At 31.6% G+C, this 21,568-nt stretch overlaps 2 protein-coding genes across 4 annotated transcripts in view; both read left to right on the top strand.

Moving 5' to 3' along the window:
- The window catches only part of LOC139498378 (aquaporin AQPAn.G-like), a 337,743-nt gene that overhangs the window by 142,092 nt on the left and 174,083 nt on the right, over positions 1 to 21,568 (top strand). The gene's annotated exons all lie outside the window — the stretch shown is intronic.
- LOC139497600 (E3 ubiquitin-protein ligase TRIM71-like) lies at positions 2,134 to 2,730 on the top strand. The gene has a single exon (XM_071285834.1). The coding sequence runs from the start codon at positions 2,134 to 2,136 to the stop codon at positions 2,728 to 2,730; it is 597 nt and encodes a 198-aa protein (XP_071141935.1).

The raw sequence follows: 21,568 nt of genomic DNA, 5'->3' as shown, positions 1-21,568 counted from the left end.
ACAGCAATCACTTGATGATGTTCAGGTAAACAAAAATTCCAAAGCTAGCGCAAACTGGTAATATTTTTTGTTTTAAACAACGCTTCTCAGAAACTTGAGGTATTTTAACCTTTATGTCTATCCAAGTTCAAATTACTGGGTACATCATTTTGCCCAATAACACCATGTTTTTCTTTTTATATAAGAATTCAATAGGGCATAACAAGTCATTTACCAAACTAAAATCAGTTTCTTGCTTTATTTATTTTTTCGATTTTAAGGGGAAATAAACGTTATTTTTTATGGCTTTATTTTCAGGTATGCAAAACTCATATGTCTTTATGCTATTGAAATAATAAACCGACATTTACGATGAATGATCATTTGATATCATTTTTAGAGCATCTTCGGAAAATTTGTTTGACTGTCGCAATAAACACCGTCTTAGCACTCATCGGATTTGAAAAAAATGTATCATAAATCTGATTGATTGGTAACGTGAGTTAGACGTGACCTTGACTGATCGGTGACTGATCGATGACTGCTGATTGATCGCTAAAATAGACGGTTAAGGTTGAAAGTACTGTACTTTTCTGTTGTCTCTCTTTAGTTATATCTATATTGCGATATGGAGAACTCGATTCCAATTAAATTTCAACATTTGAAGACAAACATAATCTTTCAATCAAGACATGTCAATTGAATAAATCTGCTATTGTAACACATCTGAACAAATTGTATTGACTCTAACTTGTGTAATGTCATGTTGGTCTCTTATAAATAGCTGTGTCATTGGCAATTAAATTTCTCATTTAATATCAAAACAAAACTATATATTCATAAACAAATACGGTCGACCTATTGCTTGTATTTTGGATCTACGAAACAGCCTATTAAAATCATGAACAGGATGTCAAGGTCAGTAGAAGGCAAGTTTGATATTTACACGTACTATATATTTGGTTTCATTTGTTTGATAGTAGACAGGAAGTTCTGATATTGCAAATCTTTCTGATCTCCCCTCGTCGCTCATATCAACAGCTTTGTCATAAGTGGACGTTTCTGTGTCGTACGTTATCTTGATCTTTACATGGAGTTTTGAAGAACAGTGAAATGATAAAATATCTTAACCCTATTCAAGTCTGAAGTAATTTCGTCCTTTTATCTCTAATGTGACATCTTCAAATATATGACTTATGATTTTTTTGTTATTTTAAACTCAGAGTAAATATGTTTATAAGAGCAAAATAATACCGGTTATACCTGCGATTGCGGTCTGGACATGCATGTAAATTATTATAATATAGTCATTGAAGAAAATAATATAAACAGTACCTTTAATGAAACCAATATTCAGAACGACAACGGCAGTACAAACCTGAATTATTTATTTATAATTCAGACGTGACACACATACTAATCCTTACTAATGATGCCTTAGTGGTTCCTTGTGTTACAACACATCTGTTTATTGCTTTGACATGTGTATTGGTAACAATATGTGTTCGTGTATTTTTTAGAAGAAGATTTCCGCGAAAATAAATTTGAATATCAAAAATAATACAGAGTTTAAAATCGAAAGCACCAACATATTTCATTGCAATAATTAATTAATTAAAGATACATGCATTAAATAGACCCGTTTAAGGCTATGATTGTTAGTGAATTATATAATGTTATTTGAATACACATTTGATATAATGTCTTAAAATTTTAAAAGCAGTTATAAAATCAATCATTATTTACAATATAAAATCTAATCTTAATATTTGTTTATCTTTTGGTGGAAAATAATCAGACGATACACAATATTTATAATGCTATCGAGTACACTATTTACATTAAAATACACATTTTTGTAAATATTAGGTGATATCCTGTTTAAAACACACTACGTTATTTAAACGTTAGCTATATTGGTGTACTCATATTACACTAAAATATACAAATGTCCATTACCATTATACATGTATTTATTGTATATTTTGTAAACTAAAGTATTTTTAACATTAATCAACACATACTGTTTAAATTGTTCTAATAAAATCTCGTCAAACGTTTACATACATTAGTTATCGTACCTGATTTAAGATTAGAAATCTCTGTCATGTGATACAATCACCTGTCTTACCTGTGATTTTAATTAAATTCACAATGGCTCAAGCTGCGTCTAAAACCTGCGAGGTTTGCGTGAGTGCCCCTGGGTCACACTATTGTATAGACTGTGAAGAATACTATTGTGAAAACTGTAAGTTTGTACATAAAAAGCAGAAGTTATCGAGAAGCCATCAGTTTCAAAAAGCCACCGACCTGATCCCGGAAGCTAAATCGAAATGTAGTGAACACAAAGAAGAACTTACCTTAAATTGTAACACATGTAATGCAGAGATATGTACAAGTTGTGTGACAGGAAAACACAATGGGCATACATTTTCCAAGATTGTCGATATACTCCTTCAACTACGTGGAGATAATGAAACAAAACTTCGTGCCAAGACAAATGAAGCAAATCAAAACATAAAGAAGATTGAGGAAAGCTTGAATGTGTTTGATAATTCCGTAGAGTATGTTATAAAAGCCATCAACGATGAAGGCAACATGATTAAACGCATGGTTGATAAATCTGTAGCTCAGATGATTGCATTGGTGAAAGAACAATCCAAAAAGGAGAAAGACAAACTGATGAATATTTTGTCTGATGCTAAATCCGTGCTTGTTGGTGGACAGACCTTAGACAGAAAGAGAAATTAACTAGATAAGACCCGACAGGATGGAAGTTTGGTACAAAAGATCAATAATCTAAAAGAAGAAATTGACAAACTCACTATAAATTCTCTTCCAGAGTTTCCCAAAATATCCTTTAGTCGTAAATCTGTAGCTGAAGATGACATCAGACAAATGATAGGGACATATACTATTAGGTAAATATAACAATATGCGATGTCTTTAATTTGATACAGTTTGCATCATAAACCTTGGAATACTTTAAAATATTGAGTGAATTTTTTTTTAAAGTTCATATATAGCAAGAAATGACTGACAAATACACATACCACAACTTAAGATTGAAAGCTTGAAATATATCTACTCTTTTTAAATAGATCTCCAATACACACGTTCTTTTTTATAAGTAACATAAACTATATTGGTGACTACTGACGTGGACAGTGTTTTTCGATTAATGAAGCGCTTTAAGTAACGAATTAACACCGTCCACAATTAATGAAAAAAAAATTAGCCAGATAGCTCTCACTTCTCATGCAGTTCTACAAAACATATGATAAGCACTGCGTTGATCATATTGATAACACAATTAATCTTAACAGTTTATGCATTGATGATACAACTAATCACTTTACATTGAGTAAAAGAAAAAAATATTATCTACAAAAGAGTGTTTTTTTTAAAGTTAACATCATTATAAAATATTGAAGAATATTTCAAATATCCAAATGTACATTTTATATAATGTGAGGGTACTGTTAAATGATAAGACATATTATGAAACTATAATAGTTTCGTATTTCATTATACTTTATTGAAAAATGACAACAACAGTTTTGTACATTAGTGTGTTTACCTGTACTTTTATCCTTAATATCAAAAAGTTTACAAAACAAAAACACATTTTACATAGTACTTTAACATAGAATTAAATAATTTCAAAATGAATTATTTATTGAAACATTTATAAAAAACATAAAGACATCAAATCTTTTTGATAGCAAGTGTGTACCGTACCAGTCCTTGAAAAAAAGGAGCAACGCCATGGAGACTTATTCAGATGTTCTAACTGTGGGTAAGTTCTTAGAATAATCTCATTCTTTAGATTATTAATCATACAAAATAAATACATACAAAATAACAAGATACAGGTCTTCATTAAAGTAAGAAATGATTGAAATGAACTAGACATTAAATACAACATGCACATTCTACAACTTAGTATAGTATAATATGTATCTACTTTTATATACCTTTGTTCGAAGTAGTGTTGTTCAGGTAAATACACCAATCAAGTGTTTAACTGGCAATAGTTATAAAACCAACTGATTTTTAAAGTTCTGTCTAATAATTGTACTGTAACACAACTGTCCAAGGTAAGGAAGAGGGTTTGGGTTCCACAAACGTACATTTATTTAATATCGCCACAATCTGTATGTATGTGTCTGTTCCAAGTCAGGAGCCTGTTACTCAGTGGTTGCCGTTCGTAGGTATGTTACACATTAAATTTTCGTTCATTTGTTTCTATAATAATAAGGCCGTTGGTTTTCTAGTTTGAATTGTCTTACATTTCATGCATTGTGCTTCTCTGGATCTTTTATAGATGACTATGCGTAATGTGTTTGATCGTTGTTCAATGCGGTTTTGGTGACCAATAGCTGTTCATTTCTTTGTCGTTTGGTCTTTTGTAGAAAGTTGTCTTGTTGGCATACACAACACATCTGCTTTTGAATATTCGTTTTTCAAGACAATTTCTGGTTTGTATTTTGAACTTTTCGGCCGGTTTTAAGGAGGTTTAGCTGCAAGATTTTTCGAGTTTAAAATTGTGTATTAATTCAAGAAAAGATTATTGTGTACATTTTCTGAAAGATTGATATTCACGTTTTATTTTCTCACACTAGAAATGAATTTTTAGTCAAATTATTGTAGTAAACACTGCTTTAATTTATACCCAGTATAAGCCAACACACAGGAAAAAGAGATGCACGTCAGTCTTTTTTTTTCTTTTCAAAAGGGGGGAAGAGGGAGTGTTGTCAAGTTCGTTACCTATTCATTATTCATTCGTTACTTCTTCCTTATTTATTTGTTATTATTTCTTTTTCTTATTTGTTACTTTTTCTTTTTCCTTTTTTGTTACTTATTCTGTTTTTTTCTTTTTTCGTTACATATTCGTTACATGTTTATTAGTTCTAATTCGTTACAGATTCGTTACATATTTCTTATTACTTTTCTTATTTTATTTGAAAAGTGAAAAAGGGGTGGGGTTAATACCGAATCAGGAGAAGCCGACAATGGTCGTCTTATTAAAGTTATTGTAAAATCTAAAAAAGTAAGATTTTGCAATAATGTTTCTATGTCAATTCTTCCTTAAAATGCACAGATTCTAATGGATCCTTTCATTCGTTCATCCATCTTTATTTTCTAAATGACTAGATATTGTACATTGCATTGCTTTACTGCTGGACATGGATACTTACTAAATCATATATATCAATAAACGGATAATTTGTGCTACTTGAAATGTACGATTGTAAAAGACATGAATGGAACATTTGATATAAACATCCAATTCTTTCTTGTGCAATTGGGAAGGTATAGAAGGGACACATCTAAGAAGATTTAAAATGCTGAACTGTTTTGAAAGTATTCATTTTGAAAGATAGTTTACATTGACGTTGTCTTCTTTAATTGCTTCACGAAATTTAGTATCGACGTTGTGATAATTATAAGTCTCGATTTAAAATGAAGTTGCTATGACAACGTGATTATTCTTAATTTCTAAGACAACAAATCAAGGAAACGTCTCGGACTCGGGAAATACGTAAATTATCTTTTTGATTTCTAGCATTTGTTATATTCCTTTTTTGGTTAATTTTTAATCTTCTGGTGCATCACCAGCTGCAGCCATTGGTTTATGGTTTTTGACATACGGTCTAATATACATGTCTGAATTTCCGCACAAAATAAAAAATAAAAATATGGAACTACATGTATACACTAACTGCAAACTAGACAGAAGACGCATTGGTCTAATCTGTTTGCATACATTTCGAACATATTACTCTTCAAGTATTGAGAAGTGAATATAACTTAGCTTTCAGATTTGGATGTCAGTTTTTTATAATATTGATTATAAAAACGTGCGTCGGACATGAACAATTTATGAAATGTTAATTATGTTTTATTTTGCAATCTCTCAGTTATTGATAATTGTAATATGTTTTATTTCTTTTTTTAACATATTAAAAAGAAAGATACATGACAGGATTCAATAAGTATTAAGACAGAAGTAAAAAAATATGCAAAAAACGCGATGATAAAACAACGAGTAGTATACAGATTTGCGAAATTGTTTCACTGAATAACTTATATCGTTCAGGTATCATTCAAAATCAATTTATTGTATAAATTATCGTTTAAGGAGTGAGGAAATTATACCAGTCAACCGCTTGTAAGTATTCACATTTTTTTTGCATATATCATGTATATTCTGTTTCATTCTTCTTAAAACAAATTGCGAAACATCTGTGTTCTATTCACACAAGCTTCACTTATACATTTGCATCTTACTATTTGAAATGAAAATGTACGTGGTTTAAAATGGGTTTTTTTTTTCACTACACGACACCCATGTCTCTGTTCCAGTTGTAGAGTTAACAAAGCTGATTTATTCATTAAAATCAAATCTTTTTATTGCAGAAAGTTTGAAATAGTTTAAAGGTCAATGAAATATTAAAAAAATCTTTTGTAAACGCCAGCATTACTGATGCAATCACATTCATTTCTGAAACACTTCAACCATGTCTATAAAGATTGAATAAAATTGAGAATAGAAATGGAGAATATCTCAAAGAGCCAACAACCCGACTAAAGAGCAGATAACGGCCGAAGGCTGCCTATAGCTCTTCAATGAAGCGAGAAAATTCTACACCCGGAGGTGGTACTCAGCTGAGCCCTAAATAAAAATGTGTACACGTTCAGTGAAATGGACGTCATACTAACTCCGAAACATATGGTTGAACTAAAATTAAAAACCCACAAGACCAACAAAGGACAGAGGCTCCTGACTAGGGACAAGCGCAAATGTCAAATGCAATTAATGACAAAGCATTGTATTACAATTATGAAATGGATAAATGCTGGTGCACAAATAATGGTATAATTCTATTTTTTTCAGTAAGTAAGTAGCAAGTTCAAGTTTAATTCAGAGAAGTATTTATAATTAAATTTACAATGTGATACACGGAATAGCTGTTAAATATTCTTTTAAACATTGCAATCCTTATTATTTAATCATTGGGTTAGGATCATGAGCAACAGGATTATAGAAATTGACACCAAACTTGAATCATAAAACCCTTCTTGTCAAGCATACATATTGCAACAACTATGATGTCTGAGGTTAATGGCTAAATATGTTTGTTTTTCACTACATTACACATACATGTATGATGCCGTTCAAGCTGTCAAGCCAAGACAAATGAGTTATTCATCAAAACTACATTTTTTCTTAATTCAAATACCAAAAGCTTGCCAATTATTCAACACATTTCGTAATCGTTTATACACATCAACATTACTTTTTCAAAAGGAAATAATAATGATTAACTATATAATAGGGCGAGTATGTTAAAACTTAAACTGCGAGGCAATACCTTCAAAATTGTATATGGTTAAATACAGAAATGAATTTACCTATACAGATGACAAGCCAACTCATCGGCTGTTTACCACAAGCAAAACGACCTGAAATTTGATAATACATTTGAAGCATTGCAAATGCTCCTGTGAAGCATACATAAAACTGAAAATGGTGATGTTAAACGTCATTGTTTGATTATGGTGTTACAATACAAATAACTCACTGTCCCAGTCATCATTTCAAGCCAACACAAATGATTGCTTCAGAAAAAAACATCATAATGTTTTTATTGCATACATGTATATACATTATTTGAAGTTCATTAAAGACATTGCGGAATCGTTATAACAAACAAGCAGAAACTGTACTATAAAGCTGTTATGTCAAACATTAAATAAACATTTTGAAATTCATGATTCGGCAAAACACAACATCATACAATTCATCAATGAGGGTGAAAAAACTAATATAACAATTCTTTTTTTAGTCCGTAAGTAGCTTGTTCAAGTTTGATTGAGAGAAGTATTTATAATTGAAATTGCAATACAATACTTGGAAGAGCTGTAAAAAAAGGAAATTGTTTTCGCTTTAGATACTACAATAATGATCATTTACTAATTGGCCGCTGACGAAACTTAACATTTACACTTTATTTGAACACAAAACCTGTATTGTCAAGACATAAGACGAACAACTTTGATGTCTTAAATACATGGCTTCTATGGGTTTTCTCTATGGACTCATACATGTGTGTTGCTGTTCAATGCGTCAAAGCAACACAAATGCCTGCTTCATCAAAACACAATACTTTTTAATGCAAATGTAAATAGTTGGACATCTAATTAAGACATTTTGTAACCCTAATAACACATCAACATTACTATTTCAAAAGAAAATCTATTTCCGGTAAATTGTCAAATATGGCCATAATGTTATAACTTAAACTGCGAGGCAATACCTGTAAAATTGTACTGTTAAAAATAGAAATATATTCCCCCTATAAAGATCTCAAGCCTTCTTATTGATTTATCGGCCGTTAATCACAAGCAAAAAGAACATAAAACGGACACCATATATGAAGCATAAAACATGTCTTCGTCAAGTATACATAAGACCACATAACGTGATATGTAACGTCATTGGTTGATTATTTTGTTTATCTACACGACATATATGTTGCTGTTCATGCCACCAATTTAAGCCAAAACAAATTATTGCTTCATCAAAACATTATATTTATTTTATTGCATACACACATTGTTTGAAGTTCATTTACGGCCTTTCAGAATTTGTATTACTAACAAGCATAACTTATTCAATGGAAGATTCAATTCTGATAAAGTGTTCTATAACGAATTAATGTCAAAAATTAACGACCCGTTTTGTAATTCATGACATTGCTATACACAAAATTATAAAATATTTCAATGATGGTGAAAAATTCTAATGTTACATTTTTTTTTCAGCCGGTAAGTAGCCAGTTCAAGTTGAATTGAGAGAAGTATTTATTATTTAAACTGCAATGCAATATACGGAAAACCTGTTAAATAGAAAAATAACCACATATTTCCCTTTTAAAGATTACACCATAATTATTTACTCATCGACCGTTGACCATAAGCAAAACGAACATAACATTGACACAATATTTGTATCATAAAACCCGTTTTGTCATGCATACATAGGATCAACAACTGTCATGTCTACAGTATATGGCTCAAAAGTTTGATTTCTTTACATGACACATACATGTTTGTCACTGTTCAAACTGTTATAAAATAACTGATTCATCAAAACACCAAAGTTTAATGCAAATAGAAATAGCATTACATTTACCTGTATCAAATACATTTCGTAATCCGTATCACACATCAAAATGACTATTTCAAAAGAAAATGTAATTCTAATAAACTGTACAAGGCCATAATGTTATAATAAAGCTGCAAGGCAGTACATTGTATACGGTTAAATACATAAATACAGTCCCCTATAAAGATCACAAGCCTTCGTATTGACTCCTCGGCCGTTGCCCCCGAGCAAAACGAACTGAAATTTGACACAATATTTGAAGCTTCTCAAATGTCTCTGTCAAACATACAAAAGACCAAAAACTTTAATGTTTAACGTCATTGGTTGATTATGTTTTTTTCTTCACATGACACATCTGTTACTGTTCAAGTCGACAATTCAAGCCAATACAAATAATTGCTTCATCAAAACATCATATTTATTTTATTGCATATATGAATTGTCTGAAGTGCATTAAAGACATTTCGGATTTTTTTTATGACAAACAAGCATAACTTTTTCAAAAGAAGATTTAATTCTGATCAATTGTATTATATACTTTAATGTCAAAAATTAAATACCCATTTTGCAATTTATGACATGGCAATACACACAATTATAAAATTCCTCAACGATGGTGAAAAAACTAATATAACAATTCTTTTTTTTTTTCAGACAGTAAGTAGCCAGTACATGTTTGATTAGAGAAGTATTTGTTATTTAAACTGCAATGCAACACACGGAATAGCTGTTAAACAAAGAAATGATTTCCCCCTTTTAATATCACAATCAATATAAGTACAGTAGCAACACAAAGTGTCAAACTCTAAGGAAAAATACAAAAGCCGTTAAGTGCATCCTGTTTAAGTTGCAATTTAAAAATAGAAAATGTCAAATTAACTGTAAGGAACAAAGCAATATCTATTTTACACAATTTGAACGTTGTTTTAATTTTTTTAAATCGAAAATTATAACATGCAAGCATACACGTTTACATAAACAGAATTTCATGTAATGGAGATTGCCGTGCATCAACAATGTAAAATAATTTACCTTTCCTGATAAATGCTGTATACAAATTCTGCTTGAGTCTTAATAATTGTTAGATGTTCGTAGTCAAATGTGAAAAATGCATGCTAAGCGAATATTTTAAACGAAACGAACAGTTAAAATTACTGTTGATTTACCGATTTAATTATATAAACAAATTTTCTTATTTATATGTTACTGTTGTTTTAATTTCTAATAAATTGTTTTAATCTATTTAGAAAATTGTCTACATGTTTGGGAGAAATATGGAAAAATGCGATTCTCAAGTTTGTAATAACATTAGATTTTGCTATGTTAACAATGCACATGGTTTATTATTTCCTTCCAAATACTGCACGACTGAATACATAACTTGAACCTATAATACAAACATCGAAATACACAGATAGCTTATTGTCCAACCAACATATGATTTGAAAATCTACAATCGCCTTTTTGTCGAACACAATCTACAAAATATAACTATAGAGATTGGCACAAAGTTACTCTGTGGTCTACACATATGTAATATTGTTTTGTTTCATTAACATATTTTGTTTCAATTGTTGCACACGTCATAACATTAAACTGGTTAGAATCTACATATCTTGGTATACATTTAATTTGCAAGAACAAGCTTGCTTTAATGTTCATAATTTCTTTTTTTTTAGCGGCTATGATTGCGGCAAGTGCAGGGGGTAAGTGCCATTTAAAATGCAACGTAAATATTTTTCATCAAATGAAAACAAAATATAATATTATTATATAATTTAGATGTAATTGTTCGTTGTGAAAAGCTTTCACAAACAAAGTGAGCAAAGTTCTAGGAAAAATGTTCTAACGAGGTTCATGGAACGCCCAATAAAACAATATCAAATATGAAGGAGAATAAGTTAAAAAAAACCAATACGTTTTCGTTCATTTCCATTTTAATATTTTCAATGTTAAATATATCATCAAGTCCTGATAATCGTATCACACGACGCCTGCATACAGTTTTCATATTTGGTAATTGAATAATAAGTTGTTGTTTTTTTAACTACTTTTCATAATTTGTCATTATTGCAAAGGTATTTGCTGAACTTTTGTAAACAGGCAGTGCTGCAATTAACATGCTAAAACAAACAAGAACCAACTATTGTAGAGTTTTGTAGTATAAATTAAAAATAAAGAATGAAACATTTAAATAATTCCTATATAAATTCACTTCATAAAACGTGGATATTTATGTATTACAGACTGATGCGCTATACCAACAATGTTTAAAGAAGTCAAGGCAACAATGAAATTTTTCTGCAAAATATAATCAGTATTTGTTTTTATGTTGTAAGAAATAGTGATGAAACTGATGAGGCAATGATAATTTCAATGACAACAAACTTATATTTCAGTAAATGTTACTTTTAATTGTATATTAAATATAATAGTTAATACGAATCATTCAGTTGGTTATCGTTTCACTTTGTCAAACATTATATTGCTGTTATACTTTTCGTTTACGTCAAAAAAAAAAAAATATGAATATAGTTTTATAGATACACTTCTATTGAAAGTACTTAACAGTACTTAAGTTAACATGTATGTTGATAATTGCAGTAGATATTGAATTAAAACATCAATAAGTTGTTTTATTTATTTATTTTAAAACAGCAGATTACTGAAATCGAATATTGTACGTAAATAAACACATACTTTTCATATTTACTCTGACTTTCTACCAAATATAGCAACTTTTCTAACATTCTTTTTTAAATAAAAAAAAATGTTCTGTACTTTAAAAAAAAATCTAATCAATGAATATAAGAAAACATCAAACTGTAATTTTAGTATAAAAGTAACATAGTAACAAATTACAAGGTACAATATCAAATGTATTGAATTTCATAATTTCAATAGACTTCATATAGAAGCTTAAAATTTTTTTTTATAATAATCATTTGTTGGTTGCCTATCAACATTTTAAAAATCTGATTACTATACGTTATTTAAACCTTTTTATCAAAAAAGGTGTCTTTTATATAGGAATCAAAATATATCATTAAATAACACATATATGGAAATCTCAAACAGTAATGTCCCATCTATCTCAATTATTTATACGAGTATTTATCAACATCTTAACCACCAGAATGACCCTTAGCAACAACACTGTATACCTAGCACAGCCTTTAATATTTCTGCAAGGTTTATGCAATCAATAATGTGTTAACCAAATCTAGGTTTATATTGTTAGGTGATTACATGACAATTGTAAATATCTTACATTTTGTTAGCCTTTTTTATGCTTAGAAACTACCTAGCAACCGTACTCATTGCATAGCAAAGACCTATATATGGTTTACGTTGATATTGTACTTTTCTGATGGTATTTTGTCATCTATACAGTATTGATATTTTGTAGATTTCACACTATCCGGCTATGGATAAAAGCAGATTGATGTTCACTAAATGGGAAAAAAACTTCAAACCCTCCCCCTACCCCCCAAAAGAATAAACTGGTCTAAGGAAACCGTGTTTACCCAAAATAAAAAATTATAATGACCTTCAATGACCTTTCATCATGACAGCATAAACATTATGTTAAGCCCTTGTCCCCTAGCAGTTAAGTAAAAAAAAAACAGAATTCATAACTTGAATTGTTGTTTTATTCAATGATCAAACAACAATAATATAAACAATGAAATAACAGCCAGTTTTGTTTGACAAATAGGATATAAAATTACACAATGTTCTGTGAATTTTCATGAAACCAATGAGAATCATTCTTCGTAAACAGTTCCACTGCATGCATAAAACTTCACATTAATCATATCATAAAGAAAAAAATAAGAATCAAAATGGGGAATGTGCCAAAGAGACAACAAGCTGACCAAGAGTATAAACTACCAAATATGTATAGCTTACTAAGTTAAGTAAGTTAAGTATATATTACATAGAAACGTGTAAAAAGCATCTTAAGATATAGTCTAATATGGACAACAAAATGAACGCCATATGAAAAAGACTGGGAAAAATATTGCTAAAAGACAAAACTTAAAGTCTGAATCGAAAAAGTCGAATGTCGATATTAAAAGTAAAAGTAATTGGACAAACCTATCACAGTGTATAATCATATATCAAACACAGTCCATATAATATATATGTATTGTATACCATACAAAATGTGTTATCTCCAAAGTGACCAAAGTCTGGTTTATTAAAGACACATAATAGCACACGTCAATCTAAGGATCAAAAACTTTAACCAGATTTGCTGACAAGGTGTACCAAACTATTTTTTATTTCAATATAATTGTAGTTCATTATTTAGATATCTATACTGTTTTATGTGGAGTATGTTTAGTAAGAGGAAAGGAACTGAAACTAAATATATGACTAATAGTGACAAGGATCGAACTTCTGTCATGTGACGTTGAATGTGTTCAAACATATTCGTGTTCTAAATAAGTGAGCAGATAATTAACAGTAAAGTATGTACCATCACCGAGAAAAAAAAACGGCATTTAACATTAAACCGAATGGAATTGCGCAAGACAAGAACAATATTCGTATGCTGAAGTCCGAAAATTGTTTGTGAAGAAAACAATGAAAACCACCATCCTCTGTCAAATAAATTCGCTATTTCAATGCATTTACCTTTTAACCTCTGTTAATAAATATGAGTGTAAGTGAATTACTCATCAATGAACCGTCACAATCAGAATCGGAATCGTTTGCAATTAAAAATTGAATCTGCATATTTACACGAGTTTGATATTTCCAGTTCCCATCTGTTATAACCAAGGTACCTTATTGTAGATGCAATATGGGAACAACAACCGACCACCATGGCGACACCTTTACAGGTGCAATATCAGCAGGTGACTTCATCACCACTGAATTGAATCGATAAACTGTACACTATAACGGACGAATGTCTGAATGTTAGTTTTACTCGTAATAGATTACGGCGGTGACTGCAAGTCTGGATCATGTAATTGTCATCAGACAGATTGCTTTCTGTATATCTTTGGGCCTGCTTCAGTTGATATAATCTCATTGTAATATCCCTGCTTTGTTGGATAGTAAATTTAGGAAAATGTTAAACTTTTTTGGTGCCATAAATTTCAGAATAGGTAGCCTTTTTGCGAATTAAATTATCACCTCGACATACTTCTGTACTTGGTTACAAAGCTGTGATCTATCCAGCATAGTTTGGCCAAGCTCTTCATTGCACAAGTCATAAATCAGTGGATCCCGGGAAAAATTAATGAATGCAGGAATAGTTCTGACAAAATCTCCAATATAGGGAACGATATGGTTTGAAACGACTTTGTCGAGAAAACGCCACTGTTAAATGGCGTTTTCAACTACCGCCTGAACTTTTGTTATAAGGCGAGAAGAATTTGCTTCATCGGTAGTGTGTTTTTTTTTCGTTTTTGATGAAATAAGGCATTTCTACTTTCAAGTGTAAGCTCTCAAGGAAAGCTTGAGCATCTCTGAAACCTGTGTCGGCTACTAATACGTCATCGTCCTTTATCCATTGCTTAATATCTTTTAAATTGGTTTTAAATATATGATTGGTAATCGAGCCATCGTTGTTGTAGGCATTGGCATTATTTGGCCCCAAGGCACTCAGAATGTAGTCATCAGATCAAATTTAATCATGAGCTTGACTTAAGGTCGGTGTTCGTGCATACTGTAGGTTTTCTTCTGGAATAAAATTAATGGTACCAATTTTCTTGCACCAGATGCGCATTTCGACAATACATGTCTCTTCAGTGATGCTCGTGGCCAAAATATTTGAAATCCAAAGCTTATATAAAAGATGAAGAGCTATAATCCAAAAGGTCAAAAAAGTATAGCCAAATCCGTGAAAGGAATTAGAGCTTTGCCCGACGGAGATACATTCCTTAATTTATAATAATTTCTAATATTTTGTAACAGAAAATTTTAATAACACAAATAATCCGTATTTTCATGCCAGTACCGAAGTACTGGCTACTGGGCTGGTGATACCGTCGGGGACTTTTAGTCCACCAGCAGAGGCATCACCCCAGTGGTAGTAATACAATTAATGGTACCAATTTTCTTGCACCAGATGCGCATTTCGACAATACATGTCTCTTCAGTGATGCTCGTGGCCAAAATATTTGAAATCCAAAGCTTATATAAAAGATGAAGAGCTATAATCCAAAAGGTCCAAAAAGTATAGCCAAATCCGTGAAAGGAATCAGAGCTTTGCACGAGGGAGATACATTCCTTAATTTATAATAATTTCTAATATTTTGTAACAGCAAATTTTAATAACACAAAACATCCGTATTTTCATGCCAGTACCGAAATACTGGCTACTGGGCTGGTGATACCCTCGGGGACTTTTAGTCCACCAGCAGAGTCATAGACCCAGTGGAAGTAATTAAATTAATGGTACCAATTTTCCTGCACCAGATGCGCATTTCGACAATACATGTCTCTTCAGTGATGCTCGTGGCCAAAATATTTGAAATCCAAAGCTTATATAAAAGATGAAGAGCTACAATCCAAAAGGTCCAAAAAGTATAGCGAAATCCGTATTTTCATGCCAGTACCGAAGTACTGGCTACTGGGCTGGTGATCCCCTCGGGGACTTTTAGTCCACCAGCAGAAGCATCGACCCAGTGGTAGTAATAAAATTAATGGTACCAATTTTCGTGCACCAGATGCGCATTTCGACAATACATGTCTCTTCAGTGATGCTCGTGGCCAAAATATTTCAAATCCAAAGCTTATGTAAAAGATGAAGATCTATAATCCAATAAAATTAATGGTATCAATTTTCTTGCACCAGATGCGCATTTCGACAATACATGTCTCTTCAGTGATGCTCGTGGCCAAAATATTTGAAATCCAAAGCTTATATAAAAGATGAAGAGCTACAATCCAAAAGGTCCAAAAAGTATAGCCAAATCCGTGAAAGGAATCAGAGCTTTGCACGAAGGAGATACATTCCTTAATTTATAATAATTTCTAATATTTTGTAACAGCAAATTTTAATAACACAAAAAATCCGTATTTTCATGCCAGTACCGAAGTACTGGCTACTTGGCTGGTGATACCCTCGGGGACTTTTAGACCAACATCAGAGGCATCGCCCCTGTGGTAGCAATACAATTAATGGTACCAATTTTCGTGCACCAGATGCGCATTTCGAATATACATGTCTCTTCAGTGATGCTCGTGGCCAAAATATTTGAAATCCAAAGCTTATATAAAAGATGAAGATCTATAATCCAAAAGGTCCAAAAAATATAGCCAAATCCGTGAAAGGAATCAGAGCTTTGCACGAAGGAGATACATTCCTTAATTTCTAATAATTACTAATAGTTTGTAACAGCAAATTGTGGTACGGACTTTTCTGCATGTATACATAAATCCCATCTAAGATCAAAACAGCTGTGTCTTCATTGATTCATGTTAACAATGTTTTTGTGGTTGTAGTTGTATGGGTCCGGGCAAAGACGGAATGACTAATATAGTTAAATTCTAAAAATGAAGGATCAAAATGTTGTATAATAGATTTCCGTGCTGAGTGTACGGATCACTGTATGTTATAGGACTTAAGGCTGAAAAGAGTTCCCAAGATTGAGTTTGATAATCCAGTCCGTTGTTTGACAAGGAGAATAGCTAGGCATGTTCTTATTGAACGTACTTCAGAGTTTCTCAAGTTAGTAACTTATGTGGCGACAACATCAAATTGTTGTTTGCTTTGTCCAGTGAGATTAACAAAATCGTCATCTGACATAGATATCTGGACATCGAAATTAGGCTTTCTGACTTCTTTATGTATACACAAAATAGGTTACAAGTCAAGGTTTTTGCCATTTTTGTTTGATATACCTTTTTTCTTATATCATATCATATGCGATTAATTTGTCTTTCAGAATCATGTTCTTGATTTCGACCGGGCTTTTTATTTTTTTGTGAATTTTAGTTAAAAAATGAAAGTTTCACTTCATCATTTATATACAAGGGGGACTTCCAGTCAACTTTTTTTTTACAATTTTCATATAATGTTTATATTTTCTTCATATCATATGATTTGCCTATAAATAGTCTTTAAATACCAAAGTACTGCTTCTTATCGCGTTGTCTGCTTTTTCATGAAACTTATTTTTAATATTCAACATTTTGTTGCCAGAGTCACGATAAGAAAGACTTCCGGTCAACTTTTCGGTAAGGAAGAATATTTAAATATATTTCATTTTAATTTTATTTTATAGACTCTTATATAAGCTTTCAAAATCAGTTTATATTTACCAATTTAGCGTTAGCAATTCCAGACATATTAGTTATAATACACCCATTTTTGCTTCCGCTTTTTCCAGTTCCACGTTATAGACCCTACCCACTATGTTGTCCACCTAATAAATGAGGCTTAACAGGACACATTTTGCTATTTGCTATTTTTCTCCGTTTATTTTATTTGTAAACGAAGTCATCTGGGAATTTTACAATTTTTTTACTTGCAAAAAGTGTTTACATTTCACGTTAACTCATAAGAAAAATCTCCGGTTAATGAAAAAAGTTTCGGCGGTAGTGAATTTCTCGGCAATGTTGTCTGCAACTGGACTGCTATTTTGTGCTGAATTTTAATATATTCTGAGTATTTTCTACTTGCAACGAAAAGTTATTTAATTATTCAAACTCTTTGTCGCTTCAATTTATATCGCTACTCAACTGGAGTAACAAATGAAAATGTCTGTTCATCGTGTGTGCCAAATGCTTACGTTTTCACCATTTGTTTGTTCTGCCAAATTGGTTGAACAAAATCGTGATTAATGAAAAAAAAAATCTCAAAACTAAAAACCTCACTTTTAGAAATATTCTTGAAGTAGTTTATGGTGTCTGGTAATGACAGCCGAATGTGGAGATTTTCTGCCCTTTCTCTGATTCCGCTCCGATATTACTATTGCGGCGAAGTATTTTTTTTTGGGGGGAGTGAGTTTTATTTGCATTTGAAGGCCTCCGCCAACGTGAACCAATATTTTCTTTTTTTAATTAGAAAATTCCAGTTGAATGCTATCCTTATCACCATTCTTTTTTTTTTGGCTCACGTTTGCGGAGGCCTTTAAATACGAAGAATTTGAGTAAAAAAATCAACATTTTGCTATTTGTTTTACGTAATCAGAGCACTTTAAGCAACCCAAAATCAGGTTTCTGCTTAACCAAAAATTAAAATTCGCATGAGCTACTTAAGAACAGATAGATGCAAATTATTTCCGAAAATAATTTCATTTATTTCATGAAAAGAAAATTGACAAACAAGGGGGCCAAACACGGCCCTTAGTGTACCTTGTCATTTGAACCGACGAAACATTTTGTTGCAGTCAAATTTGAAACGGAAAGAAAACTGCAATTTATATTTTATTTAGTGCAACTTCCAAATTTGGTTACATATTTGAATACTGCTGGACTGCCGTTTCACATAGCATGCATGAATAAATGCATCGGAATTAAACACATTTATTTAAAAAAACAGTTGTTGGCATGGCACGGCTAATTATGCCTGATATTCAAATGATATTTTGCGTCTGTCCGAGATCAGGAGGCTGTGGCCTTTGTTAGTCTTATATGATTTTTAATTTTAGTTTCTTGTGTATAATGTGGAGTTTAGTATGACGTCCATTATCAGTGACCTAGTATATATATATTTGTTTAGGGGCAAGGGGCAAGCTGAAAGACGCCTCCGGGTTCGGGAATTATTCGCTGCATTGAAGACCTATTAGTGACTTTCTGCTGAGGTCTGTTTGACACATTCCCCATTTCCAATCTCAAGATCATAAAGCTTGCTGAAATAGTCCATGTGATTATTTTGATAACGATTTTGAAATCATGTAAATCGTTGGTACACTACCGTTTATATGTTGATGCATGTTTTTATTGGAGGTACAACATTGCATGACTATTGAAATATATGCAAATAAATGCGGCACGCGTACCCTAAATGGTTGTGCCACCTTTATATTATAAGTTTTCCTTCTTTTGCAAATAAATTAACAATTCTGATAAAGTGATGAAATGACTTGAAACTGTACTTATAATTTCGCTTTTATCAATGTATTTATTCTATCACGCTTCGATATAATCAGGCAGAAATAAGTCAAAATTTTCAAGATTCAAAATATCCATACGTTTTATAATTCTACTTGTACATAACGGACACACTGACAACACAAAGGATTAGAAATTGGTCGTTTTTTACCTTCTAATTTAGATTGCCTTTACTTGGTGATGCTTCCTCTTGCATGTTTAATTCACATTTTGATTTTTTTTTAAATATTGTATAAAGGAGCTGTTATTAATAACAATATCCTTGCATTAACACAAAGTTTACTTTTTCATTATAACTCAAGTGACACGAAGTTCATGCTGAACCTTTTAGGTAAGTATTCATAAAATGATTCAGATGTCTAGTTTTGGTGGAGTTCGTGTTGATATTCTTTACGATTCTATGGTGTGTCATGTGTACTATTGTTTATAGATATAGGAAGATGTGGTGTGAGTGCCAATGAGACAACTCTCCATACAAATAACAATTTAAAAAGTAAACCATTATAGGTTAAAGTACGGCCATCAACACGGAGCCTTAGCTCACACCGAACAACAAGCTATAAAGGGCCCCAAAATTACTAGTGTAAAACCATTCAAACGGGAAAACCAACGGTCTAATCTATATAAACAAAACGATAAACGCGAAACACGTATACATTACATAAACAAACGACAACTACTGTACATCATATTCCTGACTTAGGACAGGTGCAAACATTTGCAGCGGGATTAAACGTTTTAATGGATCCAAACCTTCTCCCTTTTTCTGAAACAATAGCATAACATCACAACAAAGAAAAACATACGATAAAATATCAATTGGCAGACTTAACTCAATCAAAAAACGTATGATTAAACGTATGTTTGTCTGTTTGTCTTTTTCATTTTTAACCATGGTGTTGTCAGTTTTTTTTTCGATATATAAGTTTGACTGTCACTCTGGTATCTTTCGTCCCTCTTTTGTACCGGTGGTTTATGAAAAACTCATTATTGGTAATAAAAGCATGGCTACCTAAATTAATAATGTTGATGTTAATTTAAAAAGTGGACATTCAAAAATGATAAATTATAAAGAAAACCAGTTATTAAAATGTGTATTACAGGCATGTCATAATGAATGCATTATATAGCTTATAAGAAACGGACACTATCCCGAAAGGAACACGACCCTAGTGACTGGACCATCTATAGAAAAATGAAATGACACAAGTTGAACGTTGAAATTGAAATAAGAACGTCCATTCAAAACACTCAGTCAATAGAATGATTCTTTGTTGACAAAACCTATAAATTTCCTTGGATATTAAATTCTATACACAACTGCATACCAAACATTATTTTAAATCCAAATGTTGTTTCCCTTTATCTGAAAAAAAATATTGGAAAATTGCTGGCGTCACAGATGCTGTTAATACCATACAGGTCAAGGCGAGACAGACATGATTTATACATTTGCCTGTAAAGGCTGTGGCATAACAGGTATACCTTCTTCAGTGGTTGTCGTTTGAGACTGTAATTCAGTGGTTGTCGTTTGAACCTGTAATTCAGGGGTTTTCGTTTGTTTCTGTGTTACATATTTGTTTTTCATTCATTTTTTTTATATACATAAGACCATTAGTTTTCTCGTTTGAATTGTTTTACATTGTCTTATCTGGGTCTTTAATAGCTGACTATGCGGAATAGGCTTTGTTCATTGTTGAAAACCGTACAGTGACCTATAGTTGTTAATGTCTGTGTCATTTTGGTCTCTTATGGACAGTTGTCTCATTGCAAATCATACCATATGTTATTTTTTATATACTACATCTTACTATTATGAGAGAAAAAAAACATGATAACATTGGACTGTTTTGTTTCTTTTTCTAAAACAAGTCCCATTTTTTTTTATGAAACTTGTACTAATGGTGTTAATTTCCTTTTGGCACATCATGATTTAAAAAAGTTAGCTAACCAAAGAAACGAGTTATGCAACGTATTATGTGCCGATCTGTGTTTTAAGACACCGTTTCTGTGCCCTAATTTATCTTGAATTTTGCATGTGATTTTAAAGAATAGTGAAATGAGTATGTTTCTGATCATCCTTGCGTTGGTAGGCTGAAGTCATTTCGTTTTGGCGTTTTACAGACTCATTGCGATATAATTGTCCGTTTGTATACATGGTCACATAAATGGTATGTGTGTCGCAGTAATAAATTCATCCTTATATCTCTTATGTGCCATCTTCGTATGTGTATGTATAATTTTGTTGATATCATAAACTTCAAGTGAATACGTAAAGAGAACTAATCGACACGGTTTGTACATGCGCCAGTCCATGGATATGATGATATTATA

Source organism: Mytilus edulis, chromosome 12 (assembly GCF_963676685.1).
Source record: "Mytilus edulis chromosome 12, xbMytEdul2.2, whole genome shotgun sequence".
Classification (NCBI taxonomy): domain Eukaryota; kingdom Metazoa; phylum Mollusca; class Bivalvia; order Mytilida; family Mytilidae; genus Mytilus; species Mytilus edulis.
The sequence above is the reverse complement of the archived record's forward strand: the minus strand, read 5'-3'. Positions and strand labels throughout refer to the sequence as shown.

Coding starts and splice junctions, on each gene's coding strand:
- LOC139497600 (XM_071285834.1), top strand. CDS start 2,134: ATGGCTCAAGCTGCGTCTAAAACCTGCGAGGTTTGCGTGAGTGCCCCT.